Source organism: Crinia signifera, chromosome 5, assembly GCF_055691185.1.
Source record: "Crinia signifera chromosome 5, ASM5569118v1, whole genome shotgun sequence".
NCBI lineage: Eukaryota > Metazoa > Chordata > Amphibia > Anura > Myobatrachidae > Crinia > Crinia signifera.
This window is the reverse complement of record NC_139221.1, coordinates 331,190,472-331,214,764: the sequence shown is the minus strand read 5'-3', so window position 1 is coordinate 331,214,764 and position 24,293 is coordinate 331,190,472. Positions and strand designations below refer to the sequence as shown.

Sequence of the window (24,293 nt, the reverse complement as noted above, 5' to 3'; positions counted from 1 at the left end):
CCGGAATGTATATGTGCTGACCGAGCCCCTACACAGATCCGCAATGTATATGTGCTGACCGAGCCCCTACACAGAGCCGGAATGTATATGTGCTGACCGAGCCCCTGCACGGAGCCGGAATGTATATGTGCTGACCGAGCCCCTGCACGGAGCCGGAATGTATATGTGCTGACCGAGCCCCTGCACGGAGCCGGAATGTATATGTGCTGACCGAGCCCCTATACAGAGCCGGAATGTATATGTGCTGACCGAGCCCCTGCACAGAGCCGGAATGTATATGTGCTGACCGAGCCCCTACACAGATCCGGAATGTATATGTGCTGCCCGAGCCCCTACACAGAGCAAGAATGTATATGTGCTGACCGAGCCCCTACACAGATCCGCAATGTATATGTGCTGACCGAGCCCCTACACAGAGCCGGAATGTATATGTGCTGACCGAGAGCCGGAATGTATATGTGCTGACCGAGCCCCTACACAGAGCCGGAATGTATATGTGCTGAGCGAGCCCCTGCACGGACAGGGAATGTATATGTGCTGACCAAGCCCCTGCACGGAGCCGGAATGTATATGTGCTGACCGAGAGCCGGAATGTATATGTGCTGACCGAGCCCCTACACGGAGCCAAAATGTATATGTGCTGACCGAGCCCCTACACAGAGCCGGAATGTATATGTGCTGACCGAGCCCCTGCACGGAGCCGGAATGTAAATGTGCTGACCGAGCCCCTGCACGGAGCCGGAATGTATATGTGCTGACCGAGCCCCTACACAGAGCCGGAATGTATATGTGCTGACCGAGCCCCTGCACAGAGCCGGAATGTATATGTGCTGACCGAGCCCCTACACAGAGCCGGAATGTATATGTGCTGACCGAGCCCCTGCACAGAGCCGGAATGTATATGTGCTGACCGAGCCCCTACACAGATCCAGAATGTATATGTGCTGCCCGAGCCCCTACACAGAGCCAGAATGTATATGTGCTGAGCGAGCCCCTACACAGATCCGGAATGTATATGTGCTGACCGAGCCCCTACACGGAGCCGGAATGTATATGTGCTGACCGAGCCCCTACACGGAGCCGGAATGTATATGTGCTGACCGAGCCCCTACACAGAGCCGGAATGTATATGTGCTGACCGAGCCCCTGCACAGAGCCCGAATGTATATGTGCTGACCGAGCCCCTACACAGAGCCGGAATGTATATGTGCTGACCGAGCCCCTGCACAGAGCCGGAATGTATATGTGCTGACCGAGCCCCTACACAGAGCCGGAATGTATATGTGCTGACCAAGCCCCTACACAGAGCTTCAATGTATATGTGCTGACCGAGCCCCTACACAGAGCCAGAATGTATATGTGCTGACCGAGCCACTACACAGAGCCGGAATGTGTATGTGCTGACCGAGCCCCTACACAAAGCGGAATGTATATGTGCTGACCGAGCCCCTGTAGGAAGTCGGAATGTATATGTGCTGACCGAGCCCCTGCACGGAGCCGGAATGTATATGTGCTGACCGAGCCCCTGCACAGAGCCGCAATGTATATGTGCTGACCGAGCCCCTGCACGGAGCCGGAATGTATATGTGCTGACCGAGCCCCTACACAGAGCTTCAATGTATATGTGCTGACCGAGCCCCTACACAGAGCCAGAATGTATATGTGCTGACCGAGCCCCTACACAGAGCCGGAATGTGTATGTGCTGACCGAGCCCCTACACAAAGCCGGAATGTATATGTGCTGACCGAGCCCCTGTACGGAGTCGGAATGTATATGTGCTGACCGAGCCCCTGCACGGAGCCGGAATGTATATGTGCTGACCGAGCCCCTGTACGGAGTCGGAATGTATATGTGCTGACCGAGCCCCTGCACGGAGCCGGAATGTATATGTGCTGACCGAGCCCCTGCACGGATTCGGAATGTATATGTGCTGACCGAGCCCCTACACAGAGCCGGAATGTATATGTGCTGACCGAGCCCCTGCACAGAGCCGGAATGTATATGTGCTGACCGAGCCTCTACACAGAGCTTCAATGTATATGTGCTGACCGAGCCCCTACACAGAGCCGGAATGTATATGTGCTGACCGAGCCCCTACACAGAGCCGGAATGTATATGTGCTGACCGAGCCCCTGTACGGAGCCGGAATGTATATGTGCTGACCGAGCCCCTACACGGAGCCGGAATGTATATGTGCTGACCGAGCCCCTGCACAGAACCGGAATGTATATGTGCTGACCGAGCCCCTGTACGGAGCCGGAATGTATATGTGCTGACCGAGCCCCTACACGGAGCCGGAATGTATATGTGCTGACCGAGCCCCTGCACGGAGCCGGAATGTATATGTGCTGACCGAACCCCTGCACGGATTCGGAATGTATATGTGCTGACCGAGCCCCTACACAGAGCCGGAATGTATATGTGCTGACCGAGCCCCTGCACAGAGCCGGAATGTATATGTGCTGACCGAGCCTCTACACAGAGCTTCAATGTATATGTGCTGACCGAGCCCCTACACAGAGCCGGAATGTATATGTGCTGACCGAGCCCCTACACAGAGCCGGAATGTATATGTGCTGACCGAGCCCCTGTACGGAGCCGGAATGTATATGTGCTGACCGAGCCCCTACACGGAGCCGGAATGTATATGTGCTGACCGAGCCCCTGCACAGAACCGGAATGTATATGTGCTGACCGAGCCCCTGTACGGAGCCGGAATGTATATGTGCTGACCGAGCCCCTACACGGAGCCGGAATGTATATGTGCTGACCGAGCCCCTGCACGGAGCCGGAATGTATATGTGCTGACCGAGCCCCTACACAGAGCCAGAATGTATATGTGCTGACCGAGCCCCTACACAGAGCCAGAATGTATAGGTATATGACCGGCTAAGTGTCTGCGCAGGCTGAGCTTGCGTTTCAAGGCCGGACGCAGCCAGCGTCCTGTGTGCTCTGCGGCTGTCCTGCGGTCATCTCCCAGTTCGCTGTGCTGTGCGCCACTCCCCTCACGATGAGTGACAGTTCCCAGTGTCCGGCAATCCTCCAGTCCGCCGCCATTGCTCCTGGCCACAAGCATGGTGGATACAAACAGACTTTCCTGCCTTAGCCTGACATGGGGGCTGCCATGCTCCTTTCAGTCACATGTCAGGCTGAACCAATCATGTGCAGTCTAAGCTCCCTGTCATACCTACCCATCCAATCAGGGCCTCCCAGTGGGTATAAGTATGCTGGGAGCCCACAGACTGATGCTGGTGCTTCAATTGTCAATTGGTATTTCAGCTCTTGTGCAGTTCTTGGCCTAGCTCCGCATTCGATGTTCCAGCCATCGTTCAGTACCCAGTCGATGTTCTAACCATCGGTCAAGCATTTGATGTTCCAGCCATCGTTCTGCATTCCATCTCAATCCCAGGCAGCTCCAGTAAAGTATTGCTCTCACATTGGTGTTGGCTGTTTGCCACTGAAAGGACTTCATCAGTTCGCTCACTGCATCTGTACCTGTCCTCCATTGTTATTGGTTACCATCCTGCATATTTACTTCCTGCCCGTTGCCAAGTACAACCTTCCTGTTACCATCTATTTCAATAAACCTGGTTGTACTTTTATCTGGTCTCCTTCCGGCCTCTGGGTGCACCACGGTGCTAGTCAATGCACTAAGGTCTCCTGAAGCCTCCCCGATTTATATATCGGTCCGAGTTCCCAACAGAGGTCTTCGTTACAGCGACTCAGACCCCTGGCGTGACAAGTAGTTTCTCTTTGATGCATAATTGTTCTCCTTCTAGATTGTCTTAGTAGCTGTCCTCCAGTTTATATATGAGAAGTCTGTCACACAATCTTTCTGTGCATGTCTGCTGCTTGTACAGGCAAATTCCCATATCCCATTGGGCTATGCTGAATGAAGGCAGGAACCATGGCCCAGATTAGTATCAAGGTAGAGAACCTTGTTCTTCTGGTGGCAATATTCTGTACACTTCTATCGGTTGTAAAAATATAATATATTTGCTGGGAACCCTGTAATGTCCTAGCACAATTATGCTGCTTTCAGACCACAAAACTGGCTTTGACCAGGTATTTTAAAACGTTTCTAAAAACGGGTCTGCCAGCTAAAACCCCTTTTCAGGTAAAAAGTGCGGTCTGAAAGGGGTATGAGGGGTACAGATCACGTAGATTTACTTTTATATCTAGTTTATGTTAAGGCTTACCACACTATCGCTCTAAATTGTGATGCTCATGGCTTACACAGGTTCCGGGGCTGATTAAAACCAAATGTAATATGGGCTTGTAGCCAGCCTACCACAGAACCTGTGTATCCATAAATGTTCAGATTTAAAGATGTAGCGGCCCATTTATCATATAATATTCCTGTAATACACAGATTCCGGGGTTAGCCGCAAATATTAAGTAACCCCGGAATGTATGCAGAAATCTCCGATCCCCCCTGCATCGCCCATAGGTTACTATGAGAGAAGTATCAGCATTGGGCAGCATTACAGTGGGCAGGGCAGTGCAGTCAGTGGGGTTGGCCAGCGGTCAGCGCTAACTACGCATGCGCAAACCCCGGCGTCAGAACAAAGTCACAGCACTGGGATCCTCCATCTGTTCTGTCCTTCAAAACACTAGTGGATAATGTATCAAAGATTCTAAACAGGAGACATTGCCCATAGCAACCATCAGATTCTAACTGTCATTATACAGAACGTATTAGGTGAACGACAGCTAGAGTCTTGTTGGTTGCTATGGGAGACCCCTCCACCTGCGCTCTGCAGAAGGATTGATCTCCTCCCAGTCCAGCTCTGGGAGCCAGATGGCGTCTCCCGTCTCACATGTGTGTGCTCCGTGTATAAGAGATATGGGGCCTTATTCTGGTTCACTCGCAGAAGCAAACTCCTTCTTTAATGGACAAAACCATGTGCACTGCAGGTGGGGCAGATGTAACATGTGCAGAGAGAGTTAGATTTGGGTGGGGTTTGTACGGCAAACTGAAATCTATATTGCAGTGTAAGAATAAAGCAGCCAGTATTCACCCTGCACAGAAACAAAATAACTCACCCAAATGCACTTTTACATCTGTCCCACCTGCAGTGCAGCATGGTTATGTCCATTAAAGAAGGAGTTTGCTTTTGCGAGTGAACCAGAATCATGCTCATACTGTATGTTAGTACCAGATCTCCCCATTGGCCAATCTCGCACCTGCCGACATGCCTGTTACCCCGATCCGTTGCCTCCATAATGCTTATCGATGTTCCGATTACCACTCATGTGAGGATTCTCTCGTCTATAGGGCTCTGAGCCCCCTCCCAGCACACCTGTGTACACACAACACACCTGGAGGAGGAGATGATTTACTATCGCCTGTGCTGATCTCACGCAGATTACCTGCAGAGCAATCTGAGGTCAGGACAATGGGGGAGATTCTGCTTCTAAAGGGTTAACACGGTGACAAGGACACACAGGGATTAGTCGCTAACGGAGGCCCCCATGGGACGGTGCTACCTGGGGCACAGGTCGTAGGGCGCCTCGGTCTGGGCACAAAAGAGTTAAGGGCACGAGATGATGGAACCAGCTGCTTGGGGTGACATAAGCTGGCACCAGAGGGGTTAATGGGGATGTGTTACTGCCACAAGCTCACCTCCGACTGCATCCTGTGCCAGGGCTTCCAGATATGTGCGGCGTCTCCAGATGGCACATTCAGAAAACGTTCACCCTTCTACCAGCGTGTTCTGCATAAGCCTATAGTGCCCCCTGCTGGGCGAGAGAGACACCATCACACTACGATTATCCTTTATTTATAAGATGCCACAAGTATGGCAGGGCACTGTACATACCGTGTGCTAGCGGGCAGGGCACTGTACATACCGTGTGCCAGCGGGCAGGGCACTGGGCATACCATGTGCCAGCGGGCAGGGCACTGTACATACCATGTGCCAGCGGGCAGGGCACTGGGCATACCATGTGCCAGCGGGCAGGGCACTGGGCATACCGTGTGCCAGCGGGCAGGGCACTGTGTATACCATGTGCCAGCGGGCAGGGCACTGTACAGACCGTGTGCCAGCGGGCAGGGCACTGTACATACGGTGTGCCAGCGGGCAGGGCACTGTACATACCGTGTGCCAGCGGGCAGGGCACCGTACATACCGTGTACACAGTGTAACAGGGGTACGTTTACTCCTGGGGATGCTGCCTGTACCATTGGCTGCCATGTGCCCGCAGTTTAAAGGGCTGCACACATGCGCAATCGTAGATTATCGATTTTAATCAATTTGTGTTCAGTACTGAATTAGGCCGAACTTTCAGAACTTCTGCGTCTCCACACAGGACCACATTCTGTGCAATGCATAAAGGGCCCAATTCAGACATGCTCGCTCGGCTGCGTGAGCAGGTTAAAGCCGCCCTACCCAACAACTGCCCCCCTGATGCGGACACATTCGCGCTTGCAGCCGCGCACAGGAGAAATGATTTGATACTTACTTGGCAATGAATGATTTCTCCTACTGTGCCCGGCGTTCCCAGCCGCCCCATGATCCTGGAGTCACTCGGCGGCAGCACGCATCCATGCAATTTGGGGGCGGACACTGACGTCATGCTCCTGCCCCGAACAGGCAGGGGTACGCCTGCGTTTTCTGGGGCCCCATCATTTTTGTGGGTACGCCCATGAAATGCTTGGGGCCCCTCGCATGTTAGTTACCCAGTGTATGGGTACAGAACGGAAGCCTTCGCATGGTCCGTATGCTGGCCTCGCGCACAGCGTACCGTGTGCATGTGCGGTTTATCAATGTTCAGACGGGAGAAATCAGCGCGGTGTAGCAGATTATAGCGCAGTTCCGCGTGGGGTGCACACATGCATTGTTAAGTCTGGTAAAAGATTTTCGGATTGTGGTCAGAGGTTTGGAAGGGAACGTAATGTTCCAGTTAGCCATGCCAGCTGTCTGTTACCTGACGGATGAGGCTATAGAGCATGGAAGCGGTGAACAGCGTATTGGGGCAATGAGACCGCACGTCATCCGGACACTGAAGTACAGATGGAGCCGGGAGGGTGGTCGCTACATAGCTGCGGTTTTGGAAATAAACAAATGAAGGTATCGAATAGGTGTGAATTTATCCCACGGGTGATCCTGAATAGATGGTCATAGTGGTTGGGTCTATTGTTTGGCAGAGCCAAACTTCCCATTAGGCACGTGAGGGATGTGCCTAGGGGCGGCACATGTTTGGGGGGGGGGGCAATCGGGTGCTTGTGAGAGTACTGTCAGCCTGAAATGTGCCAGTAACTTGAATAGATGGATAGGAAAGTACGGATTCTTACCGGTTAATAAGCTTTCCTCTACTCCACCATGGCAGCTGACCTATGGGTTTCCTCCTCATTAGGTAGATCTGGAAAGGAAAAAAAGACACAACACTGCCCCTATATAAGGCCCGCCCCTACCAGGTTCAGTGTCTTAATTATCAAGCAAAATTTTTTTTTAACATAACATAACGTACTTATATTACTTCATATATCCCAAGGGAGGGAATAATGCTGCCATGGTGGAGTAGAGCAGCAAGTGAGAGAGTTTAAATAGTGCGCAAGCAGTATCATCCAAAACCCATTTGAATGGTGGAGTAGAGGAAAGCGTATTAACCGGTAAGAATCTGTACTTTCCTCTACCTCCCCATGGCAGCTGACGACCTATACCATAGCAGTACAAAAATAATTTTGGGTGGGACAATTTTTAGAAAGAAAAAAAAAGGAAAAAGGAAGAGATTTTCTTTTCAAAGGATACAGGTTGGCATTCACCTATATATCTTCCCACTCTGATTAATCTTTTTTTTTTTTTGAAAGGAGAAATATTATATATTCTTCAAATTACTGCGCTTAGTATCTTCCTGCCCAGTTTTGCATCACTGGAGGATTCGATGTCCAAGCTATAATGTTTTGAGAAAGTGTGTGCTGAGGCCCAACAAGCTGCTTTGCACAGTTCTTCTAGGGACGCCGCCCCTTTTCTTGCCCAGGAAGAGCCTACTGCTCTGGTTGAGTGCGCCTTTAAGCTTTGTGGTACCTCTTTTTTATTTATCTTGTATGCTTCAGCTATACATGTTTTAATCCATCTAGCGATGGTTGCTTTTGATGCTCCTAGGCCTCTGTTTTTACCTTCTGTAACCACAAAAAGTCTTTTTGTTTTCCTCCAATCCTCTACTCTTTGTAGATAGATTGTTAATGCTCTTTTGACATCAAGTTTATGAAATTTCTGTTCTTTCTCATTTGCTGGTTTTGCACAGAATGATGGTAACACTATTTCTTGGTTAATGTGAAAGGCAGATACCACCTTGGGCAGGAAATGTGGGTTTGTCCTTAGGACGACTTTATTTTCATAGAAGTTTAAGAATGGTTCCTCCGCCCACAGGGCTTGCAGCTCCGACACTCTCCTTGTAGATGTCACAGCCACCAGGAATGCAACCTTGGCTGTTAACCACTTGATTGGTACCTCCTCAAGGGGTTTGAAAGGACTTTCTGTTAGGGCGTTTAACACTAGATTCAGATCCCAGGGCGTAGTCGGACTGCGGAATGTCGGTCTTATCCTTTTAGTTGCCTGTACGAACCTTTGCACGTATTTATCTTCTGCAATTTTTTTGTCCAGTATTGCCCCTAGTGCAGACACCTGAACCTTGAGTGAACTGACTGAGAGCTTCTTGTCTAGCCCGGCCTGCAAGAATTCCAGTACCGTTGGAATGGCTTTATGATCTTTCCCTGTTGTTCTACAGAACTGTATATACGCTCTCCATATCCTATAATAGGTACCTGAGGTTGAGTTCTTTCTAGCCTTAAGTAGTGTTTTTACTACTTTTGAAGAAAAGCCTTTATTCACCAGGGTTCTGGTTTCAGCAGCCATGCCGCTAGGTTCCAGTTTCTGGGCTGTGGCTGCACGTATCTTCCCTGCCTCAACAGGTCTTCCCGATTCAGAAGTCTCCAGGGACCCGCTACTGCCATCCTGACCAACTTTTGGAACCATGCCCTTCTTGGCCACATGGGTACAATAGTTATCACCATTGCCTTCTCTCTCTGTATCTTGCTTAACAGTCTGGATATGACCGGGAATGGCGGAAAGACGTACATCAGACCTCGGCCCCATTGTGCCGTTAGTGCATCCACCTGCCAGGACTCCATCTCCCAGTGCCTTGAAATGAACGTCGGGACCTTCCTGTTGCTTCTGGTTGCCATCAGGTCTACTTCTGGGTATCCCCACATCTGTACTATTTCCCTGAATACCTCTTGGGATAGCTCCCACTCTCCTGGCTTCAGCTGCCTCCTGCTTAAGGCATCTGCAAGTTGGTTCTTTTGCCCTGCAATGAACACTGCTGAAAGGCTTTCCGTCCAAACTTCTGCCCAGTTCAATACTCGGGCCACTGCTGTCATCATGGTTTTGCTCTTTGTACTTCCCTGTTTGTTGAGGTATGCCACTACCACCAGATTGTCTGTTCTGATCACCACATTCTTCTGGTATAGCTGAGACTGAAAGTGTAGACACGCTTCCTTCACTGCATTCATCTCCCTGACATTTGAATGAAGCATACGGTCTTCTCTTGTCCACTTTCCTTGCGCTGCTGACCCTTGACACACCGCTACCCAACCCGACAGACTGGCATCGGTCGTCACCAGTACTTGTTCCCCTGTGGCGAAAGATTTTCCTTGTCTTAACCTTCCTTTGTTCGCCCACCAGAGCAGGTCCTGTTTTGCTCTTTTTGACAGGAGAATCTTCTGTACTGTGTTCTTGCCGTCTCCATCCCATTGGGACAGAATGTAGCCTTGCCCAGTTTATCGTGTCTGACGCGGCTGACATGAGGCCCAGTATTCGTAAGCAGTCCGCTGACCGAACTACTCTTCTTGCTAGAAAATAGTTTATTTCCTGTCTCAGCCTGGTTCTTCTTTCCTGAGTCAAGACTGCTTTCATTGACACCGAGTCTATGATGACCCCCAGGTACTTCACTGTTGTTGTTGGCTGTAGCTGGCTTTTCTTTACATTTATGATCCAGCCATGTTCCTGAAGGTACGCTATCACCCTGCCCATGTGCCTTATCGCCTGTTCTTCTGAGCGTGCCATCACTAGCAGATCGTCGAGATATGCCCAAACTGTTATGCCTTCCTCTCTGAGCTTTGCCACAAGCACGATCAGGACCTTGGTAAATGTCCTTGGTGAGGTTGAAAGGCCGAACGGCAGCGCCGTGAATTGGTAAGTTATACCTGATATGCGGAATCTTAGAAATGTTTGGTGCTCTGAATAGATCGGTATGTGCAGGTAGGCATCTTTCAGGTCTATTGTAGCCAGAAATGCATTTCTTTTTATATCTGGAAGTATTGTCCTGAGGGATTCCATCCTGAATTTTTTTGCTGTCACATACATATTTAGCCTTCTCAGGTCCAGTATGGTTCTGAATCCTCCCGACTGCTTCCTGACTACAAAGAACCTTGACTGCCATCCTAGCATCTCTTGTCCATTGGGAACCGTCACCACTACTCCTTGTGTTATCATATCTTGCAGACTTTGTTTTAAGGCAAGTCTTTCCTCTTTGTTTTTCGGTACAGGTGAGTCTTCTAGCCATACCCCTGGAGTCTGTACAAATTCTATCTTGTAACCTGACGATATGACCTCTGTCACCCACCTGTCCTTTGTAGATCGGGCCCAGACTGAGTAGAACTTCATCAGTCTGCCCCCGACCCTTTCCTTGGCGTCATTGTGTTTGCCGGAATCCGAACCTTCCGTCTCTGCCTCTTTGGCCACGAAAGGAACTTCTTCCTCCGAACCAGGGTCTTCTGTACCCTCTGCCCGGTCTATATGTCCTTGCCTCTTTAAAGTCCTGGGGCTGGAACCTCTGAGACCTGCTGAACGGCCTCTTAGAGCCTCTGTCTTGGGGAAGCCACACCGATTTCCCACCTGAGGTTTTTGATATAATATCGTCCAAGTTCTTCCCAAATAAGTATTCTCCTTGAAATGTGAGCGATACCAGTTTATTCTTAGATTGTGCGTCTGCCGACCAGGGTTTTAACCATAGCGCTCTACTGGTAACGGTGGTGCTTGCATTTGCTCTAGCGGCCAATCTAACAGTATCCAGGGATGCATCGCATATGAATTCGACTGCCACTTGCATATTCTGAATTATTTTGAGCAATTCTGACCTTTTGACGCCATCTAATAGGTCAGAACTCCAGGTCCTGGCACCAGGACCATAAGACTCTTGAGGTCACTGCTATTGCGGAAGAGGCCTTGATAGATGCCCCTGATGTGACACGCTGTTTACGTAAGCTCATTTCCATTTTCCGCTCCATCGCGTCTTTAAACACATTGGCATCTTCTAGGGGTAGGGTAGTTTTCCTAGATAATCTAGCGTTGGCTGAGTCCACCTTAGGGGCCACTTCCCACTTCTTAACCTGTTCCGCATCAAATGGGTACATTTTGTTAACTCTCAATGGTACGGCTACCTTTTTATCTGGGCTTGCCCACTCTTCCTCTACTATATCCTGCAATGTTTTAGATAGAGGGAATGACTTTGGTTTTTTCTTTTTATCCTTAAATAAAAGATCCTGCAATTTCCCTTCTTCCTGAGGGTCCTCAATGTTAAGTGATTTATTTATCAATATGAGGAGATTGTTCAGGAGATCTGGGTTAAAGTCCAGCTCCGCTTTTTCTTGGGTTACTTCCCCTTCTTCCAATTCCTCAGGTATATCAATGGCAGGACCCTCACCTGGATCAGAGTCTTCTGATAGGGTGTCTCTGGGCCTCTTATGTGACACCTTTTTTAAATCCTCTTTCGTGACAAAAGTATCAGCTAGTGATGTCCTTAGCGTAGATACTATGGGTGACATTCTATGCGTTGAGATAAATGCGCATGTTTTTTTAGCGCACCACATCGCCGCAAATCGCACTTTTTCAAATCGCACTTTTCGGTCAAAATTCGCATATTTAATGTGATGCGTTTTGGAGGCTGAAAAGTGCGAAGTGGTGCGATTTGCGGCGAATTGGTGCGCTGTCTTTAGTCCTGAAAATGTGCGATTTTCATGTCTGAAAATCGCACGTTTGCAGGAAAGCGCAAAGTAAAAAAAAAAAAACGCACGCGGGGTCCCCCGCCCGAGCATAACCAGCCCCGGGCTCATTGAGCCGGTGCTGGTGACATAAAATCAGGGTCCCCGACAAATCGGGGTCCCCTTGATTTCATGAAACCAGCACCAGGCTCAAGGTCCGGCGCTGGTTCCCAAAATACGGGGGACAAAATGACTAGGGGTCCCCCGTATTTTAAGAACCAGCACCGGACCCAACCAGCCAGCAGGGTAATGCCACAGCCGGGGGACACTTATTATATAAGGTCCCGCGGCCAAAGCATTAACCCCCTGGCTGGTCAGCATGGGCAGGGGTCCTGGGGAAGTGGGGACCCCCCCAATGAAGGGGTCCCCCCCTCCAGGACTTACCAGCCCATGCTGATAGTCTGGGGCTGTCCCCGATGCCCCTGGGCGGTGGGCATCGGGTTGATGAATTGTGTAAAAAAAGAAGTAAAACTATTGTTTTCTACTGGCGAACTATGAGTCCCAGCAAGCCTACCCCGCATGCTGGGACTTGGAGAACCACAAGTCCCAGCATGCGGGGCATTAAAGGGCCCGCTGGCACTTGTAGTTCTACAGTACAAAAAATAGTTAAAGAAAACACACTGACACCCTGAAAAATAAAAGTTTAATACACACAGAACACACACACACTGATACTTACCTACCTTGAGCCCGTAGGTCGGTCCCTGGATCCGGGCTCCGGGGCTCCAGGGCAGAAGAGTCCGGTTCCGGGGCCTTGGTCCTGGTTCTGGGGCTGGTCCTGGGGTTCCGGGGCTCCTGGCCTGAAGAATCCGGGGTCCGAGGTAGTCCCCAGGGGTACCTAAGGAAGGAAATCCTACTCACCTGGTCCCCGGCGACGACCTCGGCATCCTCTCCGGCTGAAGCGCTGCTCCCATCTGGTACCCGGCTTACAGGACTTCACCGGCGCAGAGATGTTTCTTCCTCGGCGTCTCTGGACAGAATGATTTCTGGCCAATCAGGAGCCGAGAAAGTCGGCTCCTGATTGGCCAGAAATCATTCTGAATACAGACGCCGAGGAAGAAACATCTCTGCGCATCTAGAGCAGAGATGTTTCTTCCTCGGCGTCTCTAGTCAGAATGATTTCTGGCCAATCAGGAGCCGACTTTCTCGGCTCCTGATTGGCCAGAAATCATTCTGTCCAGAGACGCCGAGGAAGAAACATCTCTGCGCCGGTGAAGTCCTGTAAGCCGGGTACCAGATGGGAGCAGCGCTTCAGCCGGAGAGGATGCCGAGGTCGTCGCCGGGGACCAGGTGAGTAGGATTTCCTTCCTTAGGTACCCCTGGGGACTACCTCGGATCCCGGATTCTTCAGGCCAGGAGCCCCGGAACCCCAGGACCAGCCCCGGAACCAGGACCAAGGCCCCGGAACCGGACTCTTCTGCCCTGGAGCCCCGGAGCCCGGACCCAGGGACCGACCTACGGGCTCAAGGTAGGTAAGTATCAGTGTGTGTTCTGTATGTATTAAACTTTTATTTTTCAGGTTGTCAGTGTGTTTTCTTTAACTATTTTTTGTACTGTAGAACTACAAGTGCCAGCGGGCCCTTTAATGCCCCGCATGCTGGGACTTGTGGTTCTCCAAGTCCCAGCATGCGGGGTAGGCTTGCTGGGACTCATAGTTCGCCAGTAGAAAACAATAGTTTTACTTCTTTTTTTACACAATTCATCAACCCGATGCCCACCGCCCAGGGGCATCGGGGACAGCCCCGGACTATCAGCATGGGCTGGTAAGTCCTGGAGGGGGGGGACCCCTTCATTGGGGGGGTCCCCACTTCCCCAGGACCCCTGCCCATGCTGACCAGCCAGGGGGTTAATGCTTTGGCCGCGGGACCTTATATAATAAGTGTCCCCCGGCTGTGGCATTACCCTGCTGGCTGGTTGGGTCCGGTGCTGGTTCTTAAAATACGGGGGGACCCCTAGTCATTTTGTCCCCCGTATTTTGGGAACCAGCGCCGGACCTTGAGCCTGGTGCTGGTTTCATGAAATCAAGGGGACCCCGATTTGTCGGGGACCCTGATTTTGTCACCAGCACCGGCTCAATGAGTCCGGGGCTGGTTATGCTCGGGCGGGGGACCCCGCGCTCGTTTTTTTTTTATTTTAACCGTTTTGTTTTTTTTAACACCAGAACCCTGCACAGAACATTGCGATCTGTGCAGGGTTCTGGCTAATTCGCCAAACAGACCCTGGTCTGAAATAAGTGCGATAATTAGACAACTAAAAATTGCGATTTGCAAATGCGCATAGCATTAAATAAGCGAGTTGTATACTGTTCTGTACGAAAACATCTGGATGCGATAAAAATGCGAATTAATCTCGCACTTTTGGTCAGCATGCATTAACGCACATAATATGCGATTTCAGTCCCTTAGCGCATCCCATTAAATTGGCGATTTGAAGGAAAAATGCGATATCGCCATTTTGTTGTCTAATTAACGCAAAATAACGCAAATCGCATTCCATAGAATGTCACCCTACGTCTGCCATTTGATCTGGCCTCATAGTTTTTTTTACAATTTTCACATACTGCACTTTTCCATTTTTCTGGCAGAGGTGCATCACACACAGAGCATTTTGCTGCATGCAGTTTCTTGTGTTTTTGTTTAACCTCCAATTTCTCTTTGCTTGACTCTGATCTGTAATGACAACAGTTATCCACTAATATGCCAGAAACATTACAATCAACTCCTTTTGTATTTTCCTAGGCTTACCCTGACTGTGCCTGCTGCTTCCTATCTTCCTCCATTTTGCTACAGATTCACTGCTAGCAGAAAACATACTATTAAGGAATGCACAGGGTAACCATAAAAATCACTCCAGCAGCAGCGCTGCCTGCGGAGTCTTACCCGATTCAACCGTCTGGCACATGAACCTCTGCAGCGTCTGCTTGTTGCCGCGCTGCCGTTTTTATCTGAGCTGCTCCCCTCTCCCCCTGTCAGACGCACCGCGTCCTTCTGCCCAGCTTTAGCGCCCTCTGATGACGTCAGACGCCGTCCAGTGTTCCTGGGCGCTCACGCCGGCGACTCACATAGCGCGATGACGTCAGACGCCCCGTCTGACGCTGGCCCCGGCGTCTCCAGCCATATCACATTGTGAAAACCCGGCGTTTCTAGGGGGAGATGCAGCGTAGGTGTTTGCGTGTCACCTCTTACCACGCGCCCGCCGGACTCCTATGCATAGCCCTTCCGTAGGGCGCAGGTATTCCTTATTAGGTTCCTATGCCCCGCTACTGCACTAGGCAGAGGGGTTGCCAGATTAGGTATCCCCACTACACTCGGTAGCGGGAGACCTCTATCTTCTAAGCCTAAACCCCTAACTGCACCAGGCAGTGGGGAAGGCTGCAGCAGCTTTCAGGGTAAGCCTCCTCTACCTGGAAAGGAAAAAAAAGACGCTGAGCCTGGTAGGGGCGGGCCTTATATAGGGGCAGTGTTGTGTCTTTTTTTCCTTTCCAGATCTACCTAATGAGGAGGAAACCCATAGGTCAGCTGCCATGGGGAGGTAGAGGAAATGCAGATACTGCCCCTGTAACCTGTCCTACTTAGTACATATGTACAAATTATTAAAACATCGCGACCACGGCACTCAGCATCACCACGTGACAGGTGCGACCACGACACTCAGCCTCACAGGCGTGACCATGACACTCAGCCTCACAGGCGTGACAGGCGCGATCACGACACCCAGCGTGACAAGGGCGACCACAAAACTCAGCGTGACAAGGGCAACCATGACACTCAGCTTCACAGGCGCGACTGCGACACTCAGCTTCACAGGCGCGACCGCGACACTCAGCTTCACAGGCGTGACCTCGACACTCAGCTTCACAGGCGCGACCGCGACACTCAGCATCACAGGCGCGACCGCGACACTCAGCTTCACAGGCGCGACCACGACACTCAGCTTCACAGGCGCGACCACGACACTCAGCTTCACAGGCGCGACCACGACACTCAGCTTCACAGGCGCGACCGCGACACTCAGCTTCACAGGCGCGACCGCGACACTCAGCTTCACAGGCGCGACCGCGACACTCAGCTTCACAGGCGCAACCGCGACACTCAGCTTCACAAGCGCAACCGCGACACTCAGCTTCACAGGCGCGACCGCGACACTCAGCTTCACAGGCGCGACCTCGGCACTCAGCTTCACAGGCGCGACCGCGACACTCAGCTTCACAGGCGCGACCGCGACACTCAGCTTCACAGGCGCGACCGCGACACTCAGCTTCACAGGCGCGACCGCGACACTCAGCTTCACAGGCGCGACCGCGACACTCAGCTTCACAGGCGCGACCGTGACACTCAGCTTCACAGGCGCGACCGCGACACTCAGCGCGACAGGCATGACCACAACACTCAGCGTCACAGGAGCGACTACGGCACTCAGTATCACCACTGACAATGATGGCAGCTTGGTACATGTGGGGAACAGTGGCAGCTTTGTACATGTGGAGGATAGCGGGCACTTGGTAATTGTGGAGGATGGTGGGCGCTTTGTATAGGTGGGGAACAGCGGCAGCTTGGTACATGTGGAGAATGGTGGGAGCTTGGTACATGTGGAGAATGGGGGGGGGGGATCTTAGAATGCACACCCAATAATATACATGAGGTGCTATCATGCTGGGACTTGTAGTTCTGCAAAGAAAAATACATGGTGCAGATGCACACTCCATATTTTTAATCAATAATAGAGGCTCTTGGTATATTAATTGTCCAAGAAATATTTGCCCACCAACCAGCTTCACGGTGGCCTCATTTCTGGTGGGTCCCTAATACTAAGTTTTAATCTGGGGCGCAGAACCCCAAAAAGGTTGGCATAGGCCAGTCACCCCAGGGCAGCACACAAGTGAAAAACTAAGCTATAAGTGTATTAATAGGAAAGTAGCAGAAGCTAGAGGTTAAAAAGTGAAGTGCTAGAAAGTATAATATTAGTGGAAAATAAATAGTGCTAAATAAATGTTAGGGTGTGCCACCCCGAAAGCAACACGGTTACACCAACCCGAGGGGAGACGCGCCCCAAATCCATCCCCAAGACTAGCAATTAATGTCAATTTTAGGTCTTACCTTCATTGTGCCTCCAGTTTGCAGTCTGTGGCTACCAGGGACCAAGCTGGTGAACTAATGTTCAGATCAGGTGGGCGGGGTGCTACTCTAAGTTGAAGGAGTCCCAACCTTCAGGTGTACAGGTGTACACAATATTAGCTTAGGGGGGGGGGGGGGTCTTAGAATGCACACCCAATATACATGAGGTGCTATCATGCTGGAACTTGTAGTTCTACAAAGAAAAATACATGGTGCAGATGCACACTCCATATTATTAATCAATAATAGAGGTTCTTGGTATATTAATTGGCCAAGAAATATTTGCCTACCAACCAGCTTCATGGTGGCCTCATTTCTGGTGGGTCCCTAATACTAAGTTTGAATCTAGGGCGCAGAACCCCAAAAAGGTTGGCATAGGCCAGTCACCCCAGGGCAGCACACAAGTGAAAAACTAAGCTATAAGTGTATTAATAAGAAAGAAGCAGGAGCTACTACGGCGCGACTACGGCACTCAGTGTCACAGGCGCAACCACGGCACTCAGCATCACAGGCGCAACCACGGCACTCAACGTCACATGCGCAACCACAGCACTCAGTATCACCACTGACAATGATGGCAGTTTGGTACATCTGGAGAATGGCGGCCATCTGGTGCATGGGGAGAATGGCGGCAGCTTGGTACATGTGGAGGATAGCGGGCACTTGGTACTTGTGGAGGATGGTGGGCACTTTGTATAGGTGGGGAACAGCGGCAGCTTGGTACATGTGGAGAATGGCGGGAGCTTGGTACATGTGTGGAATGACGGGCACTTGGTACAGCTGGGGAATGACAGCAGCTTAGTACATGTGGAGAATGGTAGGCACTTGGTACATGGGGAGGACGGCGGGCACTTGGTACGGGATGCAGTCAATTTGCAAGTGGTCGGGATCCCGGCGGTCGGAATCCCGACACTGGAATCCCGACCGCCGAAATCCCGAAACTTTCTCCCTCCGTGGGTGTACACGACACCCATAGAGGGAGAATAAAATAGCGTGCCGAGCGTAGCGAGGCACCGGGCCCGCTGCGTGGCGAGCGCAGCGCGCCCGCAAGGAGGGGCGCTCCACGTCCCCCCCATGTCAGGATTTCGGTGGTCGGGATTCCGACCGCCGGGATTCCGACCGCCGGCATTACATATCGGATCCCTTGGTACATGGGGAGGACGGCGGGCACTTGGTACATGGGGAGGACGGCGGGCACTTGGTACATGGGGAGGACGGCGGGCACTTGGTACATGGGGAGGACGGCGGGCACTTGGTACATGGGGCGGGCGCTTGGTACATGGGGCGGGCACTTGGTACATGGGGAGGATGGCGGGCACCGACCATAAAAAAGTTGATTTATTCCAGATGAAAAAAAAGACATACAAGGTACATCAAAACAAGTAAAAATATCAAAGAGGGCATACAATAAAAAATGACAAAAGCCACAAAAAATTATAAAAATAAAATCCGTAATAGGTGGAGACAGTCCCAGATGGAAAAAGGTAGGTCGCAAACAACAAATGGTGCCCCTTCACTCACCAACAGGGCTGGACTGGCCATCTGGCACTTCTGGCAAATGCCAGAAGGGCCGAGGGGCCAATTTTGGGGCCACTGTAGTACTATGTGAGTGTGTGGTGCATACTTGCCTACCTGACCCTCTCCATGCGGGAGAAAATGCTCTGTTCCTGGACTTCCCTGGTAATGTATGATTGCCAGCACCTGTGGGGAGCTAGGTAAAGGTGTCACCACAGGTGCTGGCAATCATACATTACCAGGGAAGTCCAGGAACAGAGCATTGTGTCCCTTCTGGAGAGGGGCATGCTGGGAGGTATGGGTAATGTATGATTGCCAGCACCTGTGGGGAGCTAGGTAACTGATAAGAAAGGTGTCACCACAGGTGCTGGCAATCATACATTACCAGGGAAGTCCAGGAACAGAGCATTGTGTCCCTCCTGGAGAGGGGCATGCTGGGAGGTATGGGTAATGTATGATTGCCAGCACCTGTGGGGAGCTAGGTAACTGATAAGAAAGGTGTCACCACAGGTGCTGACAATCATACATTACCAGGGAAGCCCAGGAACAGAGCATTGTGTCCTCCTGGAGAGGGGCATGCTGGGAGGTATGGATAATGTAGTATTGCCAGCACCTGTGAGGAGCTAGGTAACTGATAAGAAAGGTGTCACCACAGGTGCTGGTAATCATACATTACCAGGGAAGCCCAGGAACAGAGCATTGTGTCCTCCTGGAGAGGGGCATGCTGGGAGGTATGGATAATGTAGGATTGCCAGCACCTGTGGGGAGCTAGGTAACTGATAAGAAAGGTGTCACCACAGGTGCTGGTAATCATACATTACCTGGGAAGCCCAGGAGCAGAGCATTGTGTCCTCCTGGAGAAGGGCATGCTGGGAGGAATGGATAATGTATGATTGCCAGCACCTGTGGGGAGCTAGGTAACTGATAAGAAAGGTGTCACCACAGGTGCTGGCAATCATACATTACCAGGGAAGCCCAGGAACAGAGCATTGTGTCCTCCTGGAGAGGGGCATGCTGGGAGGTATGGATAATGTATGATTGCCAGCACCTGTGGGGAGCTAGGTAACTGATAAGAAAGGTGTCACCACAGGAGCTGACAATCATACATTACCAGGGAAGCCCAGGAATAGAGCATTGTGTCCTCCTGGAGAGGGGCATACTGGGAGGTATGGATAATGTATGATTGCCAGCACCTGTGGGGAGCCGGGTAACTGATAAGAAAGGTGTCACCACAGGTGATGGTAATCCTACACTACCAGGGAAGCCCAGCAGCAGAGCATTGTGTCCTCCTGGAGAGGGGCATGCTCGGAGGTATGGATAATGGATGATTGCCAGCACCTGTGGGGAGCTAGGTAACTGATAAGAAAGGTGTCACCACAGGTGCTGACAATCATACATTACCAGGGAAGCCCAGGAACAGAGCATTGTGTCCTCCTGGAGAGGGGCATGCTGGAAGGTATGGATAATGTATGATTGCCAGCACCTGTGGGGAGCTAGGTAACTGATAAGAAAGGTGTCACCACAGGTGCTGACAATCATACATTACCAGGGAAGCCCAGGAACAGAGCATTGTGTCCTCCTGGAGAGGGGCATGCTGGGAGGTATGGATAATGTATGATTGCCAGCACCTGTGGGTAGCTAGGTAACTGATAAGAAAGGTGTCACCACAGGTGCTGGCAATTATACATTACCAGGGAAGCCCAGGAACAGAGCATTGTGTCCTCCTGGAGAGGGGCATGCTGGGAGGTATGGATAATGTAGGATTGCCAGCACCTGTGGGGAGCTAGGTAACTGATAAGAAAGGTGTCACCACAGGTGATGGCAATCATACATTACCAGGGAAGCCCAGGAGCAGAGCATTGTGTCCTCCTGGAGAGGGGCATGCTGGGAGGTATGTATAATGTAGGATTGCCAGCACCTGTGGGGAGCTAGGTAACTGATAAGAAAGGTGTCACCACAGGTGATGGCAATCATACATTACCAGGGAAGCCCAGGAACAGAGCATTGTGTCCTCCTGGAGAGGGGCATGCTGGGAGGTATGGGTAATATAGGATTGCCAGCACCTGTGGGGAGCTAGGTAACTGATAAGAAAGGTGTCACCACAGGTGCTGGCAATCATACATTACCAGGGAAGCCCAGGAACAGAGCATTGTGTCCTCCTGGAGAAGGGCATGCTGGGAGGTATGGATAATGTAGGATTGCCAGCACCTGTGGGGAGCTAGGTAACTGATAAGAAAGGTGTCACCACAGGTGCTGGCAATCATACATTACAGGGAAGCCCAGGAGCAGAGCATTGTGTCCTCCTGGAGAGGGGCATGCTGGGAGGCATGTATAATGTATGATTGCCAGCACCTGTGGGGAGCTAGGTAACTGATAAGAAAGGTGTCACCACAGGAGCTGACAATCATACATTACCAGGGAAGCCCAGGAACAGAGCATTGGGTACTTGTTTCCTAGAACGGCCACAATCGTGAGTGATCGTGGCTCTTAATTAAGGGACACGATCCTCACGATGTGGCCGATTTTTTAAAATTTTTTCACTTTGAATGACAGAAATCGGGTCAATCGGTCGGTCGCGACCAATTAAAATCGGCCGCGATGCGACCGACCGATTCACCCGATTTTTCCATAGACTTCAATGTTAAAAAATCTTTTAACATTGAAATCGGGAGGATCGCGTTGGTCTTGTGCCATTATAATGGCACAAGATTAGATGGACTTGATTAAGTCCATCTCACATAGGGAAAAATGATAAAAAAGGTGAAATGGGCCAATATGACCCATTTCACATTTTTTATGTGGCCGCCATGACCCCACGATAGACGTCAACCCGAAGCGTGGCGAGCGCAGCGAGCCCGCGAGGGGCGGCGGTACGCGTCCTCCGACCTTTTCATTCCCCTACTATCCACGTCGGCGTGGAGTTGAGAATATATAGTGTGGCGAGCGCCGCGAGCCACCGAGCCCGAAGCGTGGCGAGCGCAGCGAGCCCCGCGAGGGGACGCGTATACCTGTGAAGTTATACGCGTCCGCTCGCCACGCTTCGGGCTCGGTGGCTCGCTGCGCTCGCCACACTATATATTCTCAACTCCACGCCGACGTGGATAGTAGGGGAATGAAAAGGTCGGAGGACGCGCACCGCCGCCCCTCGCGGGCTCGCTGCGCTCGCCACGCTTCGGGTTGACGTCTATCGTGGGGTCTAGCCCACTTAGTAACATTTGGGGGGGCAATTGAAAAAAATCTGGTAAAAAAAAAAAAAAAATCGGGTGAAAAATCGGTCGGTCGGATCGATCGCATCGTATGCGACCAAATCGCATGCGATGCGATCGATCCGATTTTTTATCTTACGACCACAACGATCTAAATCGTTGTGGCCGTGCTAGGAAACAAGTACCGAGCATTGTGTCCTCCTGGAGAGGGGCATGCTGGGAGGTATGGATAATGTATGATTGCCAGCACCTGTGGGGAGCCGGGTAACTGATAAGAAAGGTGTCACCACAGGTGCTGGCAATCATACATTATCAGGGAAGCCCAGGAACAGAGCATTGTGTCCTCCTGGAGAGGGGCATGCTGGGAGGTATGGATAATGTATGATTGCCAGCACCTGTGGGGAGCTAGGTAACTGATAAGAAAGGTGTCACCACAGGTGATGGCAATCCTACACTACCAGGGAAGCCCAGCAGCAGAGCATTGTGTCCTCCTGGAGAGGGGCATGCTGGGAGGTATGGATAATGGATGATTGCCAGCACCTGTGGGGAGCTAGGTAACTGATAAGAAAGGTGTCACCACAGGTGCTGACAATCATACATTACCAGGGAAGCCCAGGAACAGAGCATTGTGTCCTCCTGGAGAGGGGCATGCTGGGAGGTATGGATAATGTATGATTGCCAGCACCTGTGGGGAGCTAGGTAACTGATAAGAAAGGTGTCACCACAGGTGCTGACAATCATACATTACCAGGGAAGCCCAGGAACAGAGCATTGTGTCTTCCTGGAGAGGGGCATGCTGGGAGGTAAGGATAATGTAGGATTGCCAGCACCTGTGGGGAGCTAGGTAACTGATAAGAAAGGTGTCACCACAGGTGCTGTCAATCATACATTACCAGGGAAGCCCAGGAACAGAGCATTGTGTCCCTCCTGGAGGGGGGCATGCTGGGAGGTATGGATAATGTATGATTGCCATAGGGTGACCAACTCATCCCTTTAATCCGGGACACATATTAATTACACAGGTTCTGTGGCAGTTTAAAACCAGGTGAAATGGAGTCTTGAGGTGTGGCAGTTTAAAACCAGGTGAAAGCCAACCACAGAACCTGTGTAATTAATATGTGTCCCGAATTAAAGGGATGAGTTGGTCACCCTAGATTGCCAGCACCTGTGGGTAGCTAGGTAACTGATAACAAAGGTGTCACCACAGGTGCTGGCAATCATACATTACCAGGGATGCCCAGGAACAGAGCATTGTGTCCTCCTGGAGAGGGGCATGCTGGGAGGTATGGATAATGTATGATTGCCAGCACCTGTGGGGAGCTAGGTAACTGATAAGAAAGGTGTCACCACAGGGGCTGGCAATCATACATTACAGGGAAGCCCAGGAGCAGAGCATTGTGTCCTCCTTGAGAGGGGCATGCTGGGAGGTATGTATAATGTAGGATTGCCAGCACCTGTGGGGAGCTAGGTAACTGATAAGAAAGGTGTCACCACAGGTGATGGCAATCATACATTATCAGGGAAGCCCAGGAGCAGAGCATTGTGTCCTCCTTGAGAGGGGCATGCTGGGAGGTATGGATAATGTAGGATTGCCAGCACCTGTGGGGAGCTAGGTAACTGATAAGAAAGGTGTCACCACAGGTGCTGGCAATCATACATTACAGGGAAGCCCAGGAGCAGAGCATTGTGTCCTCCTTGAGAGGGGCATGCTGGGAGGTATGTATAATGTAGGATTGCCAGCACCTGTGGGGAGCTAGGTAACTGATAAGAAAGGTGTCACCACAGGTGCTGGCAATCATACATTACCAGGGAAGCCCAGGAACAGAGCAGTGTGTCCTCCTGGAGAGGGGCATGCTGGGAGGTATGGATAATGTAGGATTGCCAGCACCTGTGGGGAGCTAGGTAACTGATAAGAGAAGTGTCACCACAGGTGCTGGCAATCATACATTACAGGGAAGCCCAGGAGCAGAGCATTGTGTCCTCCTTGAGAGGGGCATGCTGGGAGGTATGTATAATGTAGGATTGCCAGCACATGTGGGGAGCTAGGTAACTGATAAGAAAGGTGTCACCACAGGTGCTGGCAATCATACATTACCAGGGAAGCCCAGGAACAGAGCATTGTGTCCTCCTGGAGAGGGGCATGCTGGGAGGTATGGATAATGTAGGATTACCAGCACCTGTGGGGAGCTAGGTAACTGATAAGAAAGGTGTCACCACAGGTGATGGCAATCATACATTATCAGGGAAGCCCAGGAGCAGAGCATTGTGTCCTCCTGGAGAGTGGCAGGTAGGCAAGTATGGTGGTGTGGTGGGATTCATGCTGATTCACTTACCATCAGCCTGAGGACCCGGCCGGCTGCCCACTGGTGGCCAGAGCAGGAAAGACAGTGGCACATGGGATTTGTAGTTTA

General features: G+C 51.2%; 1 protein-coding gene across 2 annotated transcripts in view; it reads right to left on the bottom strand.

Annotated features, from left to right (window-relative positions):
- Positions 1-24,293, bottom strand: part of NRBP2 (nuclear receptor binding protein 2) — a 136,437-nt gene extending 112,144 nt beyond the window's left edge. The window contains exon 1 of one of the 2 annotated variants that reach the window (XM_083145021.1): positions 24,216-24,293. In XM_083145021.1, coding sequence (XP_083001147.1) covers positions 24,216-24,278 — 63 coding nt within the window. In that variant the 5' untranslated portion in view covers positions 24,279-24,293. Of the gene's footprint in view, positions 1-5,627; positions 5,744-24,215 lie in introns of those variants that run through there. The other variant, XM_083145022.1, reaches the window with a different exon arrangement.